The sequence below is a fragment of the Diadema setosum genome, chromosome 1, assembly GCF_964275005.1.
Source record: "Diadema setosum chromosome 1, eeDiaSeto1, whole genome shotgun sequence".
Classification (NCBI taxonomy): domain Eukaryota; kingdom Metazoa; phylum Echinodermata; class Echinoidea; order Diadematoida; family Diadematidae; genus Diadema; species Diadema setosum.
This window is the reverse complement of record NC_092685.1, coordinates 42,612,451-42,638,196: the sequence shown is the minus strand read 5'-3', so window position 1 is coordinate 42,638,196 and position 25,746 is coordinate 42,612,451. Positions and strand designations below refer to the sequence as shown.

General features: G+C 38.1%; 1 protein-coding gene across 1 annotated transcript in view; it reads right to left on the bottom strand.

The window, feature by feature from the left end:
• Nucleotides 1-24,385, bottom strand: part of LOC140230814 (ras guanyl-releasing protein 3-like) — a 134,249-nt gene extending 109,864 nt beyond the window's left edge. The window contains exon 1 of the mRNA XM_072310957.1: nt 24,118-24,385. Within this exon, the coding sequence (XP_072167058.1) occupies nt 24,118-24,124 (7 nt within the window). The 5' untranslated portion in view covers nt 24,125-24,385. The remainder of the gene's footprint in view (nt 1-24,117) is intronic.
• Nucleotides 24,386-25,746: the final 1,361 nt, after the last annotated feature.

Sequence of the window (25,746 nt, the reverse complement as noted above, 5' to 3'; positions counted from 1 at the left end):
CAAAATTTCAGAACATTATTCAGACATGACAGAAATTTCCGTGGAGACCGATTAGCATCTAGATCCACCTGACAAAGAGAAATTATGCTGCAAGCCTGCGCTCTGCTAAGCCTGAGCAAGCTGCCTGAAATGGACGCCTGATGTTGATAGTCAGGGAATCCACACCAAAAGCCATTGCTCAAATCACTCCACACCAATAGCCAGCTGGCTGCAGTAGGAAGTCTGCTCCTTGATTTTTTCTCCCGATAACACCAAAGTCACATCAAATGTCTCGCCCAATCAACTTCCAGTTAGTTCCACACTTGTCCAGGTACATAGCAATATACATGCGATGAGATAACATCGCTCCAAGGGGGGGGGGGGGTATGCAAGGTGGACATCGGCGAAATTTAGTTCACCCTGCCATTGTTTGCGCGTGGCAAGCAATTACAGAAAGTCAAAACACAACTTAACCTGCCTCCCCATAATCTGGGAAGGAGGTAGCATGTCCTACTTATGTGGAAGAGGAAATGAGATTAATCAAGAATACTAAGCTGCACTTCCTAGTCGGAGACTCCACAAACATGTGCACAAAGACCTGCAGCTCGCAGCTTGCACAATTAGCGTGCACACACACACACACACACATTTGCACTCCATGTATATTTGGGTGTATATATGCACCTCCTGTGTGTTTATATTTTATGTTTATATGTTTATATATTCATATATTTATATTTCATTTTATCTTTCATATTACATAAGCGTATAACAAACAGATACAAGATAGACAGATAGATCTACAGACAGATCAAAATGCCAATAGATATATGAATAGATAGATGAATAGATGAATAGAGATATAGATAGATAGATAGATAGATAGATAGATAGATAGATAGATAGATAGATGAGAGAGAGAGAGAGAGCACGGAAGTTATTTCTTACAGGTTGTCTGCCTTGAAGACTTATAGACATTCACTGGGCAAGAAAACCCCCGAGAAAGAACCTCAGCATCTACGACAAACCACAATGACTTGCACACTGACAGAGCGAACTGGCCTAGAACCGCCCAATGTCAGGTGGCGGGTGACAAAGGACCCGGCACGTACAGTTCGTACACAGCAGCAGTACTTAGAGTAGTATACCAGGCAGGCATACCGACGGGATATCGAGAGAGAGCACTAGAACAGGATATAGTCGCTTATACCTCAAGAACCCCGTACTGGGCCGAGCCATTGCACAATTCATGTCTGACGCTGTCCTTTCCAATTCCCTCTATTGTGCGCGGATTGCCGGCGACAATAGGCCCTGTCCTGTCATGTCGTGTCTGGGCAAAGGTGCTACATTTCACATAGTGCTCCAGCACCCCAAGGGCCAGCCAGGGTTTCATCTGATTCATGTGGGTAACTCGCAACACATAATATATATAGGGGAACAAAAAAGAAGAGAAAACAAACTAACTGTAAAACGAGGAATGTTCGTGTGCATTTTAATTTTGCAAATTTCGCGCGAGCCAAGATTCCCGAAATTAAAATGCACGTGAAAGTTCTTGTCCACACTATACACGTTGAATGTTAGAGGCATTTCGCGAAAATTTCATGCCGCGAAAAAGGCCGTCGGCTCCAATTCGTGAAAATTTCATGCCGCATTATAGATATCGTGTTTTACAGTATAAACCAGACTAACCAAATTTAGGAACAAGACAAAAGCATCTACAACATATATAGTGTTCTCTTCTTTTTTTTTCATCTCTCTCTCTCTCCAAATGCATGTACATCATATGATCCTATGTATATACAGACAGACAGACAGAGACAAACACAAACTGTTCTCATATAATCTTGTTTCCATTCATTTTTGGGATCACTGTCCTTTCTTCCCTGATGAAGCAAGACACAAGCACCATCACAACACCAAAATCCTGAGAAGAAAGTCCAGTTGCTTGAGTCAGATATCTGTATAATTTGTACCACAACATAGATACATCATCCTTCTTGTGTACAATACTCGGCATAATTGTTTTCTCTGAAACGACTGGCAGGCAGATCAAAAAAAAAAAAAAAGATCATCACCTCTCCTGCACTTCCCATAACCCCCCCCCTCCCCCTCCCTCACCAGCATTATCTGCCCGCAAAGGAGCGGTACAGTTCGTGGCTGATTGCGCACACCCAGACAGCAAGCCAGTCAACAATGTGCAAGATTCGCATGCCGCTAGCGGTGATTGACCGTAACACCTGCACCCGAAGAAAAAAAAAAGAAGACGGGGAAAAAAGTTGCGTGTTTACATTAAAAGGAACTACAGTTGCAGTGATTGATTGTTGGTAAACATCCCGTTCCACAGCTGTACGCACTGACATCACGTCAACGGCAAGTCGTCTCGAACATCCATCAAATCTCAGTATTATTATACTAGACGGTGATACAATTTCGTAAAAGTCTACAGCCCTTTGGCCGTATAATATGTCAGATGAGAATGTGCCCAGTCTGGGCAGCTGAAAGAGTCATGACTTCATGTTGCAACTTGCCAAAAATATGTTGTGATATCTGATATCCAGCAGCATGGAACCAAGAAACTGCATGCCATGTGTCGGCATCTTAAAATGATGATGGGATCGCCGAACTTAATCTCTATTCCCTCCTTTAATTTTTTTTTTTGTCAATTACAGCCTTGGCTGCCCTTGTCATCCCTACTGTCTTTGTCATCGACTTTTCAAACTTCACATTCCTCAGAGCTCATTTCTCTTAAGTATCCTTAAGGATTAAAAAACACAAGTCTCTGATCGTATTACATGATACGAATAGGATGAATACATGAATATGATTTGGAATAATCTCCATGATCTAGCTTTTGTAGTTTTCTTGTTATCTTTGTTATCAATTTCATTACAATCACCATCATTACTATCGTCATCATTATCATCACCATTTTAATCATTACTGCTCTCAGCATTTTTATTATGATCTTTATCAATAGTTATTCTACATGATGAGTAAGGTATAATGGTATATGGTACCGATTTACACATCTCCACATAACGGTTTCTTCTCTGAGGACACTTACCAGGTATACTAGTCCTCTTCCATTGGGGAAGAAAAGAAAAACCATCATTCTATACTGGATATCTCCAGATATGATGGTAGTAACCTTTAAGACAGATGACAGTTCTCCAAAGGGCTTTGTAGGGTTTTTATTTTTGTTGTCAATGTCTGTTGTGTTGCTGTCACTTTACATACATTTCTCTGCCTGCACATGGGTACACAGTAATATTTTTCTGTACCTCAATAATCATGGGTTTGAGGGGAATGTATACAAACTCAGCTTTTTAGCTCCTCCCTCATTTTCAACATTTTCAACACTATTCAGTAAATATCATACATCTAGGCTTTACAATTTATTGTGTTCATATCAAATTTTGATGCAGATTATGTAGAATACTGGTATGTATATTGCTTTCTTGCATGATGTTTAGTACACTTTAACATTATTTTTTGAAAAATGGAAATAAAATGAAGTGAAATGGAAATGAAATGAAATGAAATGAAATGAACCAAAATTACATTAAATTAAATTAAATTAAATTAGATTAAAGTAAATACAGTGGGAGATGGAATGATAGACAGACAGAGAAACATACACCAAGAAAGAGACGGACAGATCAAAAGGCAGGTGCCGGGAAGGTGCACAGAATTTAATCCCCTCATTTCATGTCATAGCGAAGCTGAAAAGCAGGGACATGAGGATGTACGCGGAATTTTCATGAATCACTCTCTCAGGTGACATGTCACGTAGGATGTCTCATCTTTGGAAAAGGGGCGGGGATATTGAAAAAATGTATTTTTAAACTGGTGTCACATGGACGGAATGACAAATAAACCACAGCACAATCGCCTCATGGAAACAACGCCTCAGTATGGCCTACGGCTTAGGAACACAAAACACCTGCAGACTAATTGCAGAGATAAAGCATTATTTTACATCCCTTTTTTTATCTCTCCTAGTGCCCCTCCCCCCCCCCCCCCAATTTCTTTATCTACCAAGACCTCAAAGTGGTTGTGGCAACTGTACTAATTATGACTTGAAGACAGCTTATCGAAATACAGTCAAAGTTTCTCTGTGCATAAATAATGTGTCATTTTCTAATAGTTTTCTTTTGCTTAATTGGAGCATTTTTTTTTATATATTTGATATTTGATTTTGTGACTCTAGTTGTGTAAATACAATAGATGAAATGGCAAAATATAAAGGAAACATACATTTTTGTACCCATGAAACTTTCACAAATTTTGTGAAGAGCCAAGTTTGGCAAAATTAAAATGCAAAAGCCCTGCTGCTCATCCTGAACTTAGATTTCACGACAAAACATAAATGCACATTTGAAGCTGGGTCTGTGAGACAATTATTGAATTGAATTGAATTGAATTATGTGGTTTATTACCATAGGCATATTGCTAAATCCAGACACTGTCCATTAAATCATATTCTTATGATCAACTGTAATCTGACAGAAATTAACTTTGGTATAAAGAGTAAATTGTACTTCATCGAGTTGACCTTCTATTCTTGACATTGGTAGAGCATGTCAGTATTCATGGAACAATGATTGTCCAGTTTTGACTTTTAATGTGATTAGTTAGGTGCACTGTCAAAACTATACTAAAAGTTTCCGTTTAGAATGCTTTGAGGCATTTGTTTCGCTTAGCAACATGACAAACTGTCATCCTCTGGCTTAACAACAAAAACACACACACGCAACACACACACACACACACACATACACATCATACACACACATAGTTTGGCAGTAAAGTAGTAAAATTTGTCTAACGTGTGGGTGAATTATGTTCATTTATAGTCATGAGTCAATGAACAACTGGAATAACTAAGGAGTGTGATAGCTTCCCTGGAGGTCTGTCCTTACTTTATCATGTGACTTGGTGAATTTTATAGGAGAGTTTTCCCTATTGTCCCACATGATTTCCACAAGGCTGGGACAGTGTTGACAGAGGGGAAAAAAAAAAAAATCATCGCCTGGCTCACAGTAGTGGTGGAGATGAGAATTGGGCTTTTAACTTTTTGCAAGATACAAAAAAAAAAAACACTTATGAAATAGTACAGAGCATACCATTTTAAGAGAAATTCAAAGTTTATTTGATGAAAATTGGGTTTGGAATGACTGAAACATCCAAAAACAAAGTAAAACAAAGCAATTGTAATAAAAGTTGGGTCCCACATTTTATTAGAATCCCTCTGTTTTGGATATCTCAGCCATTTCACAACCAATTTTCGTCAAATAAACAAATTCCTCATGGAATTACATGCTCTTTCATATTTCATAAGAGGTTTCTCATTGTCTCACCAAAAAATGTTAGAAACCTGAAATTAGGTCTCAACCAAAACTTTACGATCCCTTTAACCTCTATCACATCATTATGATAAAATATGCACACAACTGGCACATTGCAAGCACTTGTTCAATTATCAAAGCTTTGAAAACCATTTAGCCGAGGATATGCATCACTATGGTACATCTACAGCCAGGGAATATGATTTTTTTTAAGTCATTAATGAGGTAATGGCAATTACTTTTTTGAAACAATAACTCTACCCTGCTCTGATCACGGTATCTGCACTCTTGCTTTGGCCTTGATGCAGGGGAAACTTCAAACTAGATGGAGATCACATGAGTAGCTAAGGCCACTTAAAAATGCTGATTGAACACTAAACACTTGGTACAATAGAGGGATCATTTACATGTACAGACATCTTTTTATAGCACTGACTTGCAGGCATAAATATTCAAAACAGAATGAAGCACCTTTAATCATCAACAACAACAAAAAACTGACTTGGAGTACAAGCTTGGTACACGTAGATCGCTTTTATTAGAAGTTTAAACTGCCGTATTCTATTTTTTTTTAAAGTCAATGTGATGGCTGACAACCACACAAGCACTAGGATGTACATCTTGTAACCCTTTGAGGAGCATGTTTTGCTATAACGCAAATTTCCCATAGACACTACTGCCCCAGCATTCTTGGGACTAGTCTTCAATGGATTAATAATAGATTAACGATCTGTTTCTTGACAGATTAAAAGTGATTTTCCACAGCTCTAAAGGCCACGAAAGCTCCATCTGAAAGGAAATCTGACTACCGGTATTCGAAAAGTAAACAGCAAAGCAAACTGTATCACAAAGGTTAAAACACATGATGGCCAATACAAGAGTCTCCGCACAATCATGTAGTGTCGGGCAGAGCATAATCTCGCCTTAGTAAGCGTAGCATCCAATTTAGTGGTACTCAATTAAGCGGAGACGACTGTACAAGTTTCATTTACCCCTCTGCCTTCTGGACCCTAGCCAGGTCTGTGCAAAGTATATGGGGATTTCAAAATCTGACAGGGAGAGGGTTAAGACTTCAGTTGGTACATTTCCAAGAAGTGGGTAACACTGTCTTGACGGCAACCCAAATTTCATGACTTTTGATCAATTGCGGACCACACACGCACAGACAAAAAAAAAAAAAAGCGCAGCGAGACACCAAGTGGCCAGCTGGTCCGGCGCAAGCAAAGATTCACCACGACATCAAGGGTATATCGGCGAATGGATCTGGGTTCTTGACTGTGGTTGGAAATCAGATACATTTACGGCGGCTTTTGTGCAAGTATACCTGGCTAAACACCAGAACCAATCTGCAAGTTAAGTGGTGGTTTGATTCTGTTACGAGCAAGTTGATTCCTGCATATCTATCATAATTGTTCTTTTTTCTAACATTTTTATGAGTCGTCGTCTTCATTTCCACTATCATATGAAGACATTGTACTTTTAACCACCTCTTGCTCAACAGACAATCAAACCACATTGAATTGTTCAGCCAGTCACTGGAGAAAGTGGGGGAGCAATTGGTAATACGAGCAGTGTGCATGATGCTTTTCAATATGAAGAGCTGATATCATATTGCAATGACAAACTGCTCTCAGGAGACTGTTTGGGGATGGTGGGAATCATGATATTAGTTACGTTCAGATGGTGATCCTTTAACTTCAAGTTAAAAATTCAAAGTGAAGTTCGTAGTTAACTACCGTGTAGACACACTCGATGGAAAATTAAAGTTAACTCAATGATAAGAACCAATAGATTTGACAATTCCGGAGGTAAATATCGTGTATTGAGATCAACATTTTTACACCATTTTCAGTTGAATTTCCAATACAAATGAGCTTCTACTCTAACCACTAAATTTCTTGAGGTTATGCTTTATCCAAGAGGCCCAAAGGGGGGGGGGGGGGGGTGTCCCACTTCAAGTTAAGCATCATGTGGACAAGAAAATCAAGCAACTCTAGTAGGTAAGCGTGACCTCTCCGCGGTCGCCCATTCCTTTTTTTGCTTCCAGGTCAACCTCCCAAATAATGCAAATGCACTGCCGCTCATACTAGGGTCATTGCAAATATCACAATTTTAATTTTAAATCATCATCTGGCAAAAGTTGGCAGTGACATTTTGATCACAACTGAGATCTGTATGACCCATTAAGAAAATCAACAGTTCAAACAATGTTACAACTTGCACCGCAGTCATATACAGTCATAAACGCCTAGTGCCTGCATGCACATCTCCGGGGGAAACCAAGACACTTCTGTTTGGGGTCAAGTTCAGAGCAGACTCTTGCCTGTTCCTGATATTGGATACATGTTGAATTGCTTGATCAGGCCGAGTGGACGTGAGAAAAAAAGAAAGAAAGATGCTATTGCTTTGACTTTGAGCCTAGCAAATGAAGGGGGTCCTTTAAGTCACAAACGCTATTCAACAGATTTTTTAAAACACCACATGAAAAATCACACCTTATGGAACAAAAAATAAATAAATAAAACACTCACAAACACTGCATGGTAAGATACTGAATACATCACTACCTACATGTAGGTACTCACAAAATACAGCTGTCAAATTGTAAGGGCTAAATAATCACTATCTATGAATTTAAGCAGCTCAGGTGTAATGCTTGAATTAATCATGCTGAACAGATGAGGACAGACTGTTAATGTTGTTCGAGGCAATCTGCTAAAAAGGTCCGAGCGTTTTTTACTCCTAGCAATCCAAGCACGCCTTATGGCCAAACTTTTAAGCCACTCAGAGTAAACAATTTGAGAGCTGTTTCACAATTCTATCTGCTGTTCATGACATGCTAAAGGGGGAGCAGGGTCTCCAGTGACCCTCCCCCTACCCAATATATAGATGAAATGAAATCAGAAAAAGAAAAATAAAGGCTGACCTCCTAGTCTCTCCCACCTGGGTATCCCATTTCCTCTCGCAGTATCAAGGGGGGAACTGCTTCAGGTTTCCATGGTAACTATCAGAGGAAACAGGACTTCCTGGCTGGACTACAGCATAATGAATCATGTGTCCAACAAGTCCAAGATTCTCTTTGTCTGTCCCCAAAGTCAACAAGCAGAAAGTTCTCTTGAGGCAGTCAGCAATGGCCTGCACTCATTTCACCTTTTGTCCGCAGAGATATCTGCGCCTGCACTGATATGAAGCTCAGCAGTAAGGTCATGTACATGTATCAGGGCTACACAAAATTCACTGAGGAGGTATAATGAACGGACATTTGAGGAATAAGCAGGATCACAAAAATGAGCTTATCAAAGTACATCACTTCTTGGCTAGAGCTTCTTTCAAGGTGTTGACATTTATAAGCAAACCAATCAAACCACAAAGATCATATGATTTGAAGGTTCAAAAAATACAATGTTTACTACTAGCAGGGTGTACATTTACAAAATACGGCATAGCAACCCTACAATCTCTTTGCATATATACAGTGTTTAGGGAGGCAACATTTTTCATGGCACAAAATTTTTGCAAATTGCCACTGGCATTTAACGCACAGTGTAGACAAGAACATTTGTGTGCATTTTAATTTCATGAATCTCAGGCCCTCGAGAAATTCGTGAAATTGACATGCATGCAAAAATTTCTGGTTCTACAGGATCACATTTCTAAAGTAAAGTTTGGCTTATCGTAGTTCGAAGGTGTTTGCAGCTTTGTTTCACCGGATTCTGGGCAAACATCTGTCATCTACAAAGTTCGACCTCTCAAAAGGATGTACAGTACCCTAAATACCCCTTGCATATTCTGATGGACTTCGTGCAATGATGGTTGCATGTTTGATTGGTCTTGGGGTGTGTTTGTGCTCAATTTGCGAAGGCAGAATCAGAACGCTGATTTTCAAAACGCTGATTTTCAAAACGCTGATTTTCAAAACGCTGATTTTTGAAACGCTGATTCAAAACGCCGTTCATGGGAGCACTGTTTATGCTCACTTTCTTCGAGTCTTGGAAAGAGCGTTTGCGATTGCTTCGCTGACCTCAGCAGAGGCAGGTCAAATTGGGGCGCGCGCTGCGATCGGTGGCCTGGCCTGGGAGAGCAGCTGGGAAAGACATGCGTATGCACAGTACATGGGAAAACTGCACAGGCAAGGGTAGCTGGCTGGCCGGGTGCGCGCTTTTTCACGTGAACCGGAAAGGCGTTTAGATGACGTCACTCTAAACGCGTTTAGAAACGCTGTTGCGTTTATGCTTCCCCGTCAAACGTGATTAGTCAGAAACGCCGATCGTAAACACACCTTTTTGTGTGTTTTGGATCATCGTTTTGAATCAGCGTTTCTATCGAAGTGAGCATGAACGCAACAGCGTTTTGCACTAATCACGTTTCAAAACGCTGATTCTGGCCCGAAAAGGGGAAGCATTAACACGGCCTTGGTCTAGAATTTACAGTCTGGGGAAGAGCATTTGGAGAGTCCAACACCAGATTGGAAATGTGTTTTGCAAGCACAATTACAAAACAAGACATTTACGCTGTCTGAGGATGGACTTTTTATTAATACTGACAAAGAGCCAATGTTTGCTTGGGGTTTTTTTCTCACTATCAGTGACAGGAAAGGCATGGCTAAATTAAAAAAAAAAAAAATACATCTAGTATTATACACAGACAGACACACAGACATACACCTAATCTTTCTATATGTACAAAGGAGCGATGAAGTCATTCTGTGGTCAGTAATTTTCCACATGATGGTTTACTACTGGCTGAAATGTGACCCTACGATCACATGGACTGACTTAACATTTCTGCTTTTTGCCGTTGCTTTTGTTTTGTTTCAAGATAGTTTTCAAGGAAAACTTAAGGTCTTGTAATTTCTTTTTACACAGTACAGAAATAATCATGGTGACTCGTTATTTCCGTAGCAACATGTGGCAGGTTGAATTGTTGAACTTTAATGATTGATGGACTTTATTTAGCATTAAGATTAGTGATATATTTTGATAAGATTTTTGCTCCTTTTATGTATAAAATTTAGATCATTTTTAAAGTAAAGTTTATAATATTAGAACATTCACATTTAATCCCATGGCCACCAAAATTCTGTAAAGAATACAGATACCATTTCAATTTAAAGTCATTTGAAAAGCACAACAAAGACTATACGTAGACATGCAGTTATGTGATGCCTCGGTACAGAGGTAGATACAGTATGTGTTTAAAAACAGAAGCTCATATTTCAGTTCTAATAGGCTCTCATCCTACACACACCCAAACAATCAAGTCAAGATCATGCCCTTGAAATAAAGGAAGTCAGACAGTTGGCAAGGTTTGCATCATATCACATCAGCTGACAATTTTGGGGGTTTTTTTCCGCTGCTTGCTGGCATGCAAGCCCGATTATGCAAGCCATACAAAGCATCAGAATCCATGTAGTGGTTCACACTGGCATGACTCTGTCTACATGTATAATTTCACACAAATTCAACATATTGATATTCTTTCTATTTGCATAGTAACTTTAGTGTATACCAACATGTTCAATGCTAGGTTTACAGTAGCTCGGATAAAATTGTCTCGATTGAACACTTAAACTGTTACAGGTTTCCATCACAATCACTTCATGCTGGATATAATGATTTGACAACATTATGCAGATTTCGTGCAGGCTCGAGTTATAACGCTGACATTTTGTCACATTTTTGCCCTTGGTTCTAATTTTCTGGATGCTGACTTGACCATGACTTGACTGTGACTTGACTAATGACCTGACCATGATGCGACTATGACTGATTTTGATACTCACAAACCTATTGAAAGTAAAACACTTTGCTATGATCAACTGTCACGTTGACCCTTAAAACTTGTGAGTGTACAATATTAAGGAATATGCCATAGTGTTGATAATCCTTCTGCTCACATAAAATTAACAACAACAGAATTGCAGGTCTCAAACAGTTACAAAAAAATGAAATATGCTCTGTATGTACAGTATGTGACAATCAGACCAAATTGACACAAAATACAAACAGTCAGTATTATGATATCATATGTTTCCTCTATCTTCCAAAAATGTAATTTTTGGAATTATAAAGATAATAAACACAACCTCAAACACAACCTCAAATTATAAAGATAATAAACACAACCTCAAATATTATAAAGATAATAGACACAACCTCAAACTTCAGTTCGCATACATAGAGCAAAAAAAAAAAAAAATTAAAAAGCAATCAGAACTAGCTCTTATTGTGTATTTTATTCTCTCATATGTTTGAAATATGACTAATATAATGATAGCATACTGTCTATTTAGTCATCAGGAGCTGAAATGAAGTACTTTCAATAGGCTCAGTGCCTGGTTTTGTCCCCACATACCGGTATTTTGTGGTTGTCTATATGGCAACTTACTTATGGCACTTTGGGTTCTGGAAGCCACTGGTTATACGGCCAGCACAGCCGAGCATCCACAAACTTGTGTGGCCAGTGTGTGTACACACTTGTGCTTGGTGCAAGCAGGGAGGTGGAAGAAATTTCTTCCACCTCCCTGGTGCAAGCAATGGCACATTGCATCCTGTGATCAGATCTTTATTACTTTAGATATCTTATACTTGAAAAATGGCATTATAATGGCATTATTAATACAAAAGTATGATCATGAGTTGTGTTCTACCAATATCCTCGTTTGGAATTTTAATCACGGTGGACTATTACACAGATACACAGATAGTGTTATGATGCACTTTTAAAGGACAATATCACTTAAAAAGTTATCCTTTTTATTCTGTACTAGTGTGTTAATACTTGTACATAATTTCCTGTTATTGACCTATTACTAGTAAATGTGATACATGTACAGCAATTTTCAGCATTGTATCAAGGGTGTTGAATTTTTTTTTTTCTTCAAGTATCATAGACTCTAATTTTTTTCTTCAATACCAACAAATGATACACACACACTGAAAGTCACCTTTATTTCCTGATGATTTTATAGAGAAGACTTTCTGTTTTGTTGAGCTACATACCACATCGACAGCTTACTGCACGCTAAGTCTCGAGCATGTGCTCGTTGTGCGTATGCACACCTCAAATACACACAGCTTGAACTCTCTCGTTCGTTGGCCTTGTTTGCCCATTGATAATGCTTTGAAAAAAATTAAAAGCATCTGAGATTCAGTTATCAGAATCACTACCAAAATTTAATCGTCTGTTCCTTGTGTCATTATCAACTTTTCCTGTAAGTTTCATCCAAATCCGTACCTAATTTTTTTTAGTTACTTTGCAAAAAAACAAATAAACAAACCTATGCAGGCAATAACATTTCCTCCTTGGCAGAGGTAGATATGAAAAGAGCAGCCTTATGATAAAGTCTTGTCATGATTCTGGAATTCAAGAAACTTAATGACTCAGAGTAAAAAGAATGACAAGTATTTCCCATATAAAATGTATTGTGACATACTTTTATCCTTCTGTACGTTTTTGGAAGTTAACGATGTTGCACTGCATCATGAAATGTTGTTCGGCCGGGAAGATTTTATGCTGCTCACACAAACACCATGTAAACAGCTGACAGAAAATAGTATCACACAAGTCGTGGCAAGAATGTCACGACAAGATAATCTGACAAAAACAAGGTGGTGGTGACACAGTCTCTAGGGAGGAAATGGCACGAAGTTTGCCTCGCATGTAATGTGAAAAACTGGTACATCTGAATGTGACATCTCTCTGTGGCTACCCCACATACAAGACTGCGTCATGCAACATAATCTGTTGCTATTCCTGACAAACTGCTGTTGTTGACACTTCTACCAATAAAATGTCGAAAGCATCATGTTATGTACTTGGCACAGTCCCTAGAGAAGCCTCTGAAATTGCTAGAGTAAATCACCACTTCAGAATGGAGTCAACCTGTTGCCCAAATATCAAATGATACAAATGAAACACCCGTACAAAAATGCGTGCACACACACACACACACACACACACACACACACACACACACACAAACATTTTCAACTATACAGGTGACATCAAAATCTTATCATAAGTTCCTTGGTACAAATATCTCATGACAAAATCATCTCTAGCTTACTTATCAAAAATGTTCTTTCACTTTCCTGATTCTGTATCTGACACTATGAACTAAGTGCTTGAGATTATGAATGAAGAAAAACACTCTACAAAGAGTTGTTTTAAAGACTGTCAAATCAGATAAAAAGTTAATTTCCAGAAATATATATTCAAGACATACACGAAAAACCAGAATTGCTCTCACATTTCATTTAAATGTTGCATACCTGTACTTGACACATTTTCTCGAGCTATCAGTATCCAAAACTTGTGCCCCCCAAAAAAGTGTAAATGTCTCCTCGTACTATAACATCAGAACAACAGATTCAATGGAACATAGAGCTGTCTGTAAGACTGATCAATTCGTTGGATTATAGTGAGTTGCTCACTGGCACACTGCATAGTCCCATGCGTGATTATGTGTGTTGGTTACTATAGTGCAAATGATTCACTGGGTCAGTTTAGACCATGATTTGGTTGTGCTTGCGTATTACGTAGATACCAAAGGTAAGCTGCGCCCTGAGTTTACTTCTCTATTTTTTGTTATAAGTAGTGCAGACTCATCGCCGGCAAATAGGGTAGGTGTACATGCATGTTATCACCAAGGAAACGAAAGAGGAAAAACATGGTGATATACCAGTCAAGACCATGGCATGTTGTAAAAGGAAGGAAGAAATAACTGAAAGTACTCTGTGTTAAAAAAAAATAATAATAATAAGTAAAAAGAGAGAGATCAAGAAGACAGAAGTGTGGAGGATGTTACAAATGCACAAATGACAAAAGATGTTGAGCGCTAGAGGATTAGGTGCATTGTAATATCATGGCACCCTTTCTTGAAGGGCTTTACAACAATCACAGCTGACGGTAATTGCAGTAACCATGGCAACAGAAAGACAAAAGAGAGACAAGAGAGAGAACTGGCAGCAGCTGCTACGATAATTGCAATTATTTCAACTTTCAAGAATTGCTAATACATCTGCGAACTAAAGGGTATACATATTATGAATAACGTAATGAATTTTACAGCCATCATTAGGTGTATTCCATGGAAGGGAAGGGGGTTAATAAATCTTTTTAACATCACTTTATCAAGTCAAGGTAGCATCATTTCCTGTGATAACAAATTACTACAATGAAAAATGTACACAACAAAACAACAATTAATGTACATATCAAAACAATAGTTTAAAATACACAATACCAAATGCACAATGGCATTTATTATCTATTTATTGTATACAATAACAATTCATGTACAGTATATCAAAACAAACAAAAGCCAAATACTATACTTGGCATAATTGCTGCACAATATATGCTAAATGTCATTGATTATCTATTTACAAATCATCAGAACTGAATAGTGTCATTGGGATCATGTATGCCAAAGTTCAAGTCAAATCGCTAAAAAACTGAAAAAGTAGTTTGATTCACAAAATTTGCAACAGACTGACCACCTGACTGATTGATCACATGCTGACTGTAGCCCCTTCACACTTTATCGGGCATGGAACACAAAATTTCTTGCCCAAATGAGCATTCGGGGCAATTAAACTCATTGAATAATAGTCCAGACTATACTTAGGCAGGTGTCTAGATGGGGAAATGGGTGTTAAAGTAAAATCAGCTTGTTCTCAATGGATTAATGATGCCATCTTGCAAGTTTTTTATCAACAAGTGAACCATTTTTATTACTTGCCCAACTCTGAGCTTCGACTGCCCTGAGCAAATGGGCTAGTGGGTTAGTAGTACCCTGAGAGGGTAAAACCCATCAAGTTCTGGGGGAATATGGTTGTAGGAATTATCACTTCGTCATCATTGAATCTGACAACTCTGAATTTCAATGTATATTCAAAATTGGGAGAAATAAATTGAGTAAAATGAATGTAAAATGACTAAATCTATAAATTAAATATGCATAACATTAATTTCTTTTTTCTTTCTTTAAATGTCAGTTTGAGACAGAAACATCCTCTATAATATGTTGCTGATAGTATGATCCATATTAAGTTTAGCTACTGAGAGTCTTATAATTCTTCAACCAAAATATACATTTTATAGTCTGTATGAATGGCAAAACTAGGGCTCAAATGATGGAAAACTACTTATTTTCTTGTATGAACACCAACAATGAATGATGAAAACTGTATTGAAATGATAGTTTCCATGAAACCACATAATGTGATTTCTTGGACTTAATGGGTAACTACTGGACTTGAAAACTTCTGTATTATTAGCACTAGGCCTCACAGCTTTCAAAGTAAAATTAATTAAAGTCCATGCGATAAATGTACAACTCAAAGATTAGTGCTTCAAACTTTATTGCTCCATTCTGATCACTACCTTTAATTTGTGACTAGTATCAGACACCGTAAGGTCTGCTATCGATCGTTGGTTGCATGGTCCTGTCCAAAATCTATGAGGCTCGCAGGTTAAAAGAATAAATAGTCTGATATTTGGATACTGTCTAGCCCTTCTATTTGATAGTACTTAATTGAGTCATGCCACCACCACTTCAAATAAGTTTTGGATTTGAAAATAACTATCAGTCATGACTGGTATTTTAGATTTTTGGGGACTACTCTGCAACAAATTCTGAAAGTGGTTGCTCACTGAAATAAACCTGTGGAAGAGAGACATAGTTACACTTTTCATGCTTCAGCTTATTTATATCTAATTGATCAAGGTTGAGAATAAAGTTTAAGAATCGACTCCTTTGGGGAAAAAGTGAGAGAATGTTTTTTAAAAAAGTAGGAATTTGATTCTGCAAAGTTCATACTGAGACATAATAGGTAAATAATGATTCAACCAAAACGGCATGAATCAACGTTAATGCATGGTGTAATTTAAGAGTTACACATGTCATTCATTGCGATGTCAACCAAGCAAATATGTACTCAGAATCAACATACCACTTTCCAACTGCTTTCGCCGTTCGCACGCCCGCCGCGACATTGCGATATATATTCCAAAAGAGTTGGCTGGGATTCCACAGAAAACACTGCACCTGGTCAGAATGCTACCGCTGTGCACCCGTAGCACACTGGCTCTGTTTGCAGTGACTTCTGGTCTCTCTCGGCAAACCAAAAGGGGAAGTCAGCGGATCATCAGGATTTGCATACAAAGATAACCTGGGCAAACTTTCCCAAAGAAAAAAACACACACACCAGCTGTGCAGTAATCATAAAATCATTCCAGATATTAACGGATGTGCTTTACCACTGGCAGCAACACCCGAGAGGAACATGTGTATGGTACCACAATGGTGTAAATACGAAAATACGGTTCTGCCGCTGCAAAAGCAGAATAACTTTCACAATTCTGTGGTAAAATACTGTCAAATGCATTGAATGTACAATGCCACATCCTTGCTGGGTCACCATAGCAGCCTTGTAACTTGAGCAAGATCAAAGTCATACATGTTCCTGATGTAATTTCCTTTCCCTATTGGCAAAATAGATAAACAACACCCAAGTTGGTAGATTACACACATGGCAAGAGCATTACAACACACACCGGCTTTTTCTTCGAAATAGCACATTCTCCCAAATCTGCACAATAAGATGATTTTTTTTTTTTAATTTGTTATCACATTCAGACAAATTCACAAATGAAGATCACAGAAATTGAATTTGGCAACCAAGAAAATAGTTCTAATATCCCACATTGCATCATACAGTTCAAACAAAGGAAAAAGGTCTACAAAAGACTAATATGATTAGGAAATGTATATATACACAAAAAGAAAAAACCTCCTTATGCTTCAAAACTTAGGAACTGTGAAATTGGGTATGAACTAGTCTTTATAAGAAAATTACATCAGTATGCTAAGTGGATCAATCCAGCAGTCAGTTCAACAAAGCAAAACAAATTAATGATAAAATTCTGGAGTAATAGGTGTATCTCAACAAAACAGATTTATACCAAGCTTAACTCTACCTACGACGATTGATTTTCTTTCCTTTCCAGACCAAAAACAAGAGGTATGGAAACACAGAAAGCCACACAAAACTTTTTATGTCATGGGAATACATCAGAGTAATATATGTTCTAGGGAAGATACTTGTAGTACCTCAGAGCACACTCAGATTGTATATGTGTATGAGATTTCAACAGACAAGAATGCATGGAGTAAAAAAACAAAATAAAAAATAAAAAAAATAAAAAAATGAAAAAAAAAATAGAGAGAGAAAGTGCACGGACCATATTGCTTCCTTTTTCTTTCTCTCTCTCTTCCTGTAATGACTATTTCTGATTTTACTTAGCAGCCAACGGGAACATTTCAAATTGCATTTGATACAGCCTAGAGTAATTTGGAGGCATACAATTTGAAAAATACTCACACTTCAACAAAGAAAAGGAAACTGCTTAGAACTGATATCACAGTGACTTCAGAAAATACAATCAATCAATTGGAACGGCAGCTTGATGATCTGTGATAAAACTTAATTTCTCAGCTCAGCATTACACTTCAAGTTTAATTTTAAAAAAAAAAACAGTTTATAAATTTAACAATCCCAATGTGACATGTCAGTCATGTCAAACAATGTAATTCATAAGAATTCTAGTATCAAAAACAAAAGGATATATTATATATTCCATGCATAATCACATCAGAATTTAAAGGTCCTGTTTACCTTTGGGAGCAGCAATTTAAATTTTTTTTCAAGATATCACATTTGATGAATATATGTGGAGGTCTGTTGTATCACAGAACATCCTACCATGTAGATTTCTTTTTTTTTTTGCAATAAAGCCTAAAATATAATATCAGTATTTTTCTCATCAAACCGTAACTGTAGACGGTTTAGTCTGGGAACATTTTTTTTATATTAACTATTGTTCGCATTTTGTGTATTTAACAATACTTAACATCGATTATACGGATTCAAATTTTTACAGTGGTTGTTTCTATCCCAATCTCACATTTTAGAACTATTTTAAAGCACTAATGCTGGGTTTTTGTTTCTTCTGCAAATGGTAAATTATGCCTTTAACCAGTCAGGCACCAATGACCATTTCAGGAATTGTAACAGAAGAGCTAAAACTTGGAAGACATTGAACTGAGGGCCAAAACTTGATTTAAGATTACTTTGCCAGCTGACAGAGCCGGAGCCCCACGGCCCAAAACGGCAATCGGCAAAGCTTTCACGACGTGCATTCTATCCTCGCTGCAGCCGACCAGAAGTCAAAGTCCTGGGACTAGCCCCTGCTAATTGATTGATCTCCACCGACACTTCCTGGCCAGGGTTTAAATCTCCCTCGGCTGTGCATCTCACTTTTAACCAGAAGCGGTGCTTGCCAGCACCAGGAACGTTTCTCCTTGGCTCAGCTCCAGGAGCTACTGAGAGATAAATGTCACTCCTTGATCTATTTTTCGAGTTGACTTTGATAAATAGAGTATTAAAAAAGACACTTAAATATGATATATGCAAAAATATCACATGTCTTCATAAATTAGCGATATTGGACCTGAGTTCGCACATAGATTGGATCAGATAGATGAGATAATTGCCTCACTGCATCCTAGAGTATTGTTGCATGCTGGCCAGTATAGCATGCAACAAGTTTCGGCAAGTTTCAAAAGAGAGCAAATTGTAAAATACTTTTTCAGCAAATTGTTGAAGAGTTACAATAACTCAATGGAAATGGATACAATTTTAACTATGATTGTATCAATGGCATGGTAAAACAAACAAGAGACCCGCGGGTCTAGCGCTCACCTGAGTACCGCAAGTTCACCTTTCACACAGTCACTAATCTAAATTATTCACAGCTCTACTAAAATTTGACCAGGCATTCTCAAGTAGAAGATGAAAATGTACAATAAGGGCCCAATTTTTTTAAGATTCCTTAATTTGGGGGGATTAGGCCCCCCTGGGGCCCTCTGGGAGGGGCATGGTGCCCATTTTGATAAATTGAGATCCTGACCCCCTAGGGATGCTACCTACCAAGTTTGACGAAAATCCATCTTGAGGTTTTCAGGAAGAATATGAAAATGTACAATTCAGGACCCCATTTGGATATTCCCACCCCCCCCCCCCCTGCCCCCAAGAGGGGCACCCCTGGATCTGCTATGAACAAATTTGAAACTACAGTCATTAATGTACTCACTCATAGTATTATCTTAGCTCTATAACTTCTGATTCTAGAGAAGATTTTTAAAGATTCCTTCATTTTGGGGGGTTTGGGCCCCCCTGGGGGTCCCCTGGGTGGGGCATGGTGCCCATTTTAACAAATTGAGATCCTAACCCCCTAGGGATGCTACCTGCCAAGTTTGGTGAAAATGGGTTATGGGGTTCTCAAGGAGAAGATGAAAATGTACAATTTAGGCCCTATTAGGACCACCCCTCCCCACCCCCTCCCCTGGGTCCCAAGGGGGGCACCCCTGATTCTGCCATGAACAAACTTGAGACTACAGTCATCAATGTACTAACTCATAGTATTAACTTAGCTCTATCACTTCTGGTTCTAGAGAAGAAGATTTTTACAGATTCCTTAATTTTGGGGGTTTGGGCCCCCCTGGGGGCCCCCTGGGTGGGGCATGGTGCCCATTTTAAGAAATTGAGTTCCTAACCCCCTAGGGATGCTACCTGCCAAGTTTGATGAAAATCGGTCTAGGGGTTTTCAAGGAGAAGATGAAAATGTAAAAAGTTTACGCACGACGGACGACGCACGACGGACGAAGGGCGATCGCAATAGCTCACTTGAGCCTTTGGCTCAGGTGAGCTAAAAAGGGTAAGGAATTGCAGTTTTATCATCAACAAAACTATATGTTCTTAAATGTTTTTGTACCATCAGACAACGAGATCCTGTAAAACCCCAAACATTCATGGCATGAAACTTCCGCAAATTGGAGCTGGCGGCCTTTTTGCAGCATGAAACTTTCATGAATTGCCACTGGCATTCAATGTATTGCATTGGGGGGGAAAAAATTCAACAACTTTGAGAGCATTTTACTTGCATGAATCTTGGCTCCTCATGAAATTTGTGAAACATTTCATGCATGGGAAAATTTCTGGTTTTACAGTAGTTGTGAGGCAGTAGCATCACTGCTTTGAATCTCATATGAATACTGTGGTTATGACCCATATTTTGGTGTCATCACAATACAACAGTACATGTACTTCATGTTTTATTTCCAACTTTAATGGCATTTCTATTTTCAATTGGTTTGTTTTTTACTCCATTTCTTTATGTCAGCTTGAACATGGAGTGGCATTTCAATTTAGAAGAATGTCTTCTTGGCTAGGTCCCAGGGGTCAATGCCAACTGAGAAACACCCTCTAAAACCTGAAACTCCCCTCCCCCAGGGAAGAAAAAAAAATAGTTTTGTGCACTACAACAGTGATGTTGAATGTAATCACAAGCTATCATACTGTGTTGAAGTTATCACTTCTAATCTTTTTTTTTTCTTTTTTCTTTTTTTGAGAAAGACATGCTCACATATTCTTGATGTTATCAGCAGCATGTACATATGTGTGTGTGTATGAAGACTTCACAAACATGAGCAATGGGTGGGAATTATAAATCTTATTATAAAGTTACATGTAAAAGAAGTATGGAAATACAGAGGACTTTTTCATGAGAAGTACCAAGCCCGGTGCACCCATAATAAATGCCTCTAGCAGCTTGAATTTGACAGTTTGCAGAAACACTACCACAGCTGGAGGCTTTGCTGGTTTACTAACCATGCTAAACTTGATTATGCTTTTTAGCTGTGTGAAAGCTACTTTCCATTGCCAAGTTACTCAGATACTTTCAGAACCTCAGCACTATTCACAAATTTTCCTTTGGTCTACAACAATGTTCAAAACATTACATTGGGTACATGTTACTAGTACTCTGTCTCATGTTTGAACATGTGTATTTGTCTCTCACAAACATTGATCAGTATCTTGGCAATAGAACAGCTGTAATATACATCAGTGACCGCAGCTGTTTGGCGGTTTGGGTCTTCAAGTCAGTACCCCATCAAAACAGCTTGACATCCTGCTTTCAAAGTCAGACTTCAATGATTACTGATCGTAGCTGAGAATGCAAGCTATTATTCACGGTGTGCTGAAAACAAAGTGTGGGAGAAATAACTGGGAAGCTACCAGTTCTACAGTGTATCTTCACTACAACGTGTAAAACTACACTCCTACCAGATCGGCTCTGCATGAAATATACTGCAAGGGTGTAGTGGCCTGTTCTCATATCGAGGGCAACTTTGGAAACACCAGACACAAACAATTCTCACGACTGGGTGCTCTTTCGTTTGCACTCCAAACCTTGGCCAGGCGCCAATTACGGTGAATCGATGACAAGCTGACGGTAGGTGTATTGAAAGCAGGAAAGAGAAAGCAAGAGAGACTGCAATATCAGGATTTAGTGGGGGCATCCTCTCAGGTCGCACCGCCTTTGGAGAAGAAATATCATTCCTCAGACAAACAGATAATGCCAAAAAAAAAAAAAAAAAAAGAATTGTGACCTCCAAGCTCAAAACCTGCAAATAGTCTCTGATTAGGATTCTCTGTAATGGACCGCAATGTCGTTTCGGTCGACCAATTCAAATTTTTGAAGTTTATCTTACCTGGGAGATTAATCATTTCTCTACCTAACCTGTACTGTCAAAATTTGTTGACTTAAAACAATACCTGGTACTGAAAGCAAGATATTAGCATTTTTTCTGGACCGTATTTTTTTTTTTTTTTTTTGACAGGCACTGCCTTCACTGGGAAATGAAATACTAGTATGTTTTTGTTTTCGGCACAGCACACCTGAGTAATCCTATTTCTTTAAATCCTCTTTTCTCCCTTTTAATAAGAAACTGCACCTAACTCTTCCTTATTTCAATCATTTTTGAATGGGTTAGGATGGTCTGCTTTCAATAAGTTAAAGCTTTCAAAGAGGTTACTCTTTCAAACGGTATTGGGAGGTTGAAATTCATTTTAGTATACTTTTCTTCGTTCCTTTTTTTTTTTTTGGTACTTAAACTCCTGTCACAACAACAAATCAACACTCTACAACGTCTTCAAAACTCTGCTGCAAGATTACTGACCTACAGTAGGAAACTGCTCACATTACACCAGTGTTATGTTCTCTCCATTGGCTTCCTGTTGAAAAGCAAATTGTTTTCAAAATTGTTCTTTTTGTGTATCATGTGGTTCAACTGCACCCAAGTATCTTCAGAATTCTTTGCATTGTTATAACCCTCCTCGCAGACTTCGATCATCTAGTTTTTTTTTACATTTCAGATACCTAAAGATAAGCATTCATGAGGAACTTGTTCTTTTTCCCACAATGGACCAAAGTTTGGAATGATATCCCTGTCACTGTTCACTAGTCATCCTCAGTGGAATCACTGTACATCACATAAAACATCTCTAAAAACATTTATGATTAATATGTTGTAGGAAAAAAAAAAGTGAAGATGTCATACATTTCTTTCTTCTTCTTTTTTTTAACCTTAAAGCCTAAAAGTGCCATAAGCATCTTTTTGATGGATTGTTGCGCTATACAAGTATACACTATGATTATTATTATTATTATTACTTTTTGTGGGATTTGAGCTAGGTGAGCACAATTACACTTTCAAAACTAATATCTTAAATGTTTTTATACAGAATGCACAGCAGACATGGCTCACACATTTCAATATCAGCTGATCAATAAATAACTATAACATAAGGGATATTGAATAAATATGGTTCAAATCCATGGAGGAATTAGAGGAAATAAATGTAATACAGGAAATATCAGCATTTGAGATATAGGGCAGCCTAATATCAATCAAAGCAATTGCTTTCCGGGTTCCCAACCCCTGGAGTTCAGTCATGGTAGTGCATTTTTAACGTTAGTTCTTCTATTCTTGTCGTAACTCGTATCGAGGAGTTTAGAAACCAGGCCAGGTCTAGAATTACATGTATTGTTTATATTTAAAACTGGTACTGGTCGGCTGCATTGATGATTTCAGGAAACAATTTAAACGATGCAATAACGCAGGCTACACTTTGTTTGTGTGTAGTATGATGGGGGGTTGTGTACCCGGACACTTAAGAAGTTGAGATTTAGATGAATTTTTCACATTGCCAAATATCTCAATAAAAATATTCCAATACACAATGATGAGGTTCTGAAAATGATACTTAACAGTTCTTCCAAAGCAAAACAAACAAAATCAATTTTTGTCGTAATCAGAGAACTTAACTGAAACCCTTGCAAATATATTTTGAACATTGTAGCCAGCCTCTGTGTATTGTCTATGGGAATGGATTAACACTGAAGTTTGTTGTTTCTGACTTAAACACGCGCACAAGTTTCACATCGCGCGTGATAGAATATTGCGCACTTCTTCTGGTTGACAAATCACCGAATTCTGCTTTAGAGAAGTTACCTAAAAAATTGGTATAAAATATTTATTCAAAAGCCATTGTATTTTATGCTTATTTTATGGGATTTTATTGTGTTTGTGGAAGAAAATTTTTAGTCCGGTCCCACAACTTGTCCGGTCCGACCACGTATGTGATATATCACCTACGGTGTCTAGACGTATGTCTGTGACACGTAACACTGTACCTTCTTGACCTTGCTCACTGTTAAAAAATGAGTGTCACCATCAACTTATTAAGACTGTATTGTAGTGTTAGTGTTGCTGTTACTCACTGTTAGTGTTAGTGTCAACTGTTGTTAATGGTTGTTAAGCTTGTTGTTAGGATGTAGAATACTCTATTATATAAACGACTGTCTTAACATTTCTTACCAGACATTCGGTGTCAAAAAATATTGATGTCCTCTGCAAAGATTCCCTCGGATGGCTGCTTTTTGGTTCTTTTCCCGGGTTGTTTTCCGCAGATGCGGTAAGAGTATTAACACAGTCAATACTATCCGTTCGTCGCGTCCGTCACTGTTCGAGAAACAGTTCAGCGGAACACGACCGCACTTGTGCAGGATCCGGTCCTAGGGTCGCTGGCTCAGCCGAAGCTAAGGCGTTCGAAACAGTCAGTAATCGGCTCGCGAGCGCGATGGGATTCCCTTCCACGTCTTCGCATCTCAAGCACTCGTCTAAACCTTTCTACGACCTTACATCGATAGAACACACATCAGATACCAATATGAATCTGCCCACCAGCACAGGATATACTTGTAGATTACTCTTCTTGTTAACTATACACATAACTTGACAGGGATCATGGACGTCCTTTGTTTCCAGATAATTGAGCAGACGAAGCATACGACATCATGTTGCCATCATTCAGCGTGCTACAGATTTGAAACGAATTTGCACCGTAGCTGGCGCGCTTCACTAATTGGGCATCAGATCGAATCTTCAAGCGATCGGGCGTTTCGAAGTATTTTAAAGCTCCCATTCTGAATGCAATTAATTTCACACACCCTGCAAAAATGGGTCTAGAATGCTCTTTCCGACTACATACTTTCCATATTTTATTTCAAACATCAAACCCTCACTATTTTCCCATATTACTGTGGCTTTCTGGGTTGATTGGAGCAGCCAGTGTTTGCCCATATCGTGAGGAAAAGGAGCGCTGATTACATTTGAAATATTCCTCCAACAATGTTCATGACTATCACAATTTTTTACAATTGAAGAGTTTGTTTTCAAAACCCCGATAAGTCCATTTTTGAAGATTTTGAGTTATGGTGTCTGTCATAAAGTACAAAATAATACCTTTTAAATGATATATTGGTCACTACATATAAAGGTACACTTTTGAAATTATGGTCAAAAGAAGCACAAATTTTCTTATTAATATTTTCTTTATTTTTCCTGACCTTTAATCGCAGATATTTCCATTTGGCAAATATGGACTTATCGGTTTTTGCAAACAAACTCTTCAATTCTTGAAAACGTGCATACCATCGTCTGACTAAATGATGGCTGAAATCGAGATCCTCAATGCATTCTGTAAACAAAAGGTCATATTTTCATTCAGAATGAATGTACGCGTGAAGATATGGTGGAAGGATGTTGTAGATGGCAATCAATTTACATCAATATGTAACAGTTTTAAAGTTGATGCCTTAAGATTTAGAATACAGTAATTAGGCTTGATAAAATTGGTTGCTGACCAAGTATGAAAGGATTATTAAATATTTTCAGAGATAAATGTTGGAATCTCTAAAATCTCCATCACAATAAGTAATTCTGGTATGTATATATATGTATATTATACATGTAAACCATATAGTAGAGAGAGTGAAGAAAGATATACAAGTGAGGATGGTGCAAGGATGAAAAATATAGAGAAAGAGAGAACAAAAGGAAAGACACAAAAAGATCAGATAATTTTAGAGAGTTGCAAATTATTTTACTGGAAGAGTTTAAGAGAAGCCATTCACACTGAGGAGCTACAGACATTCGAGTCATGGT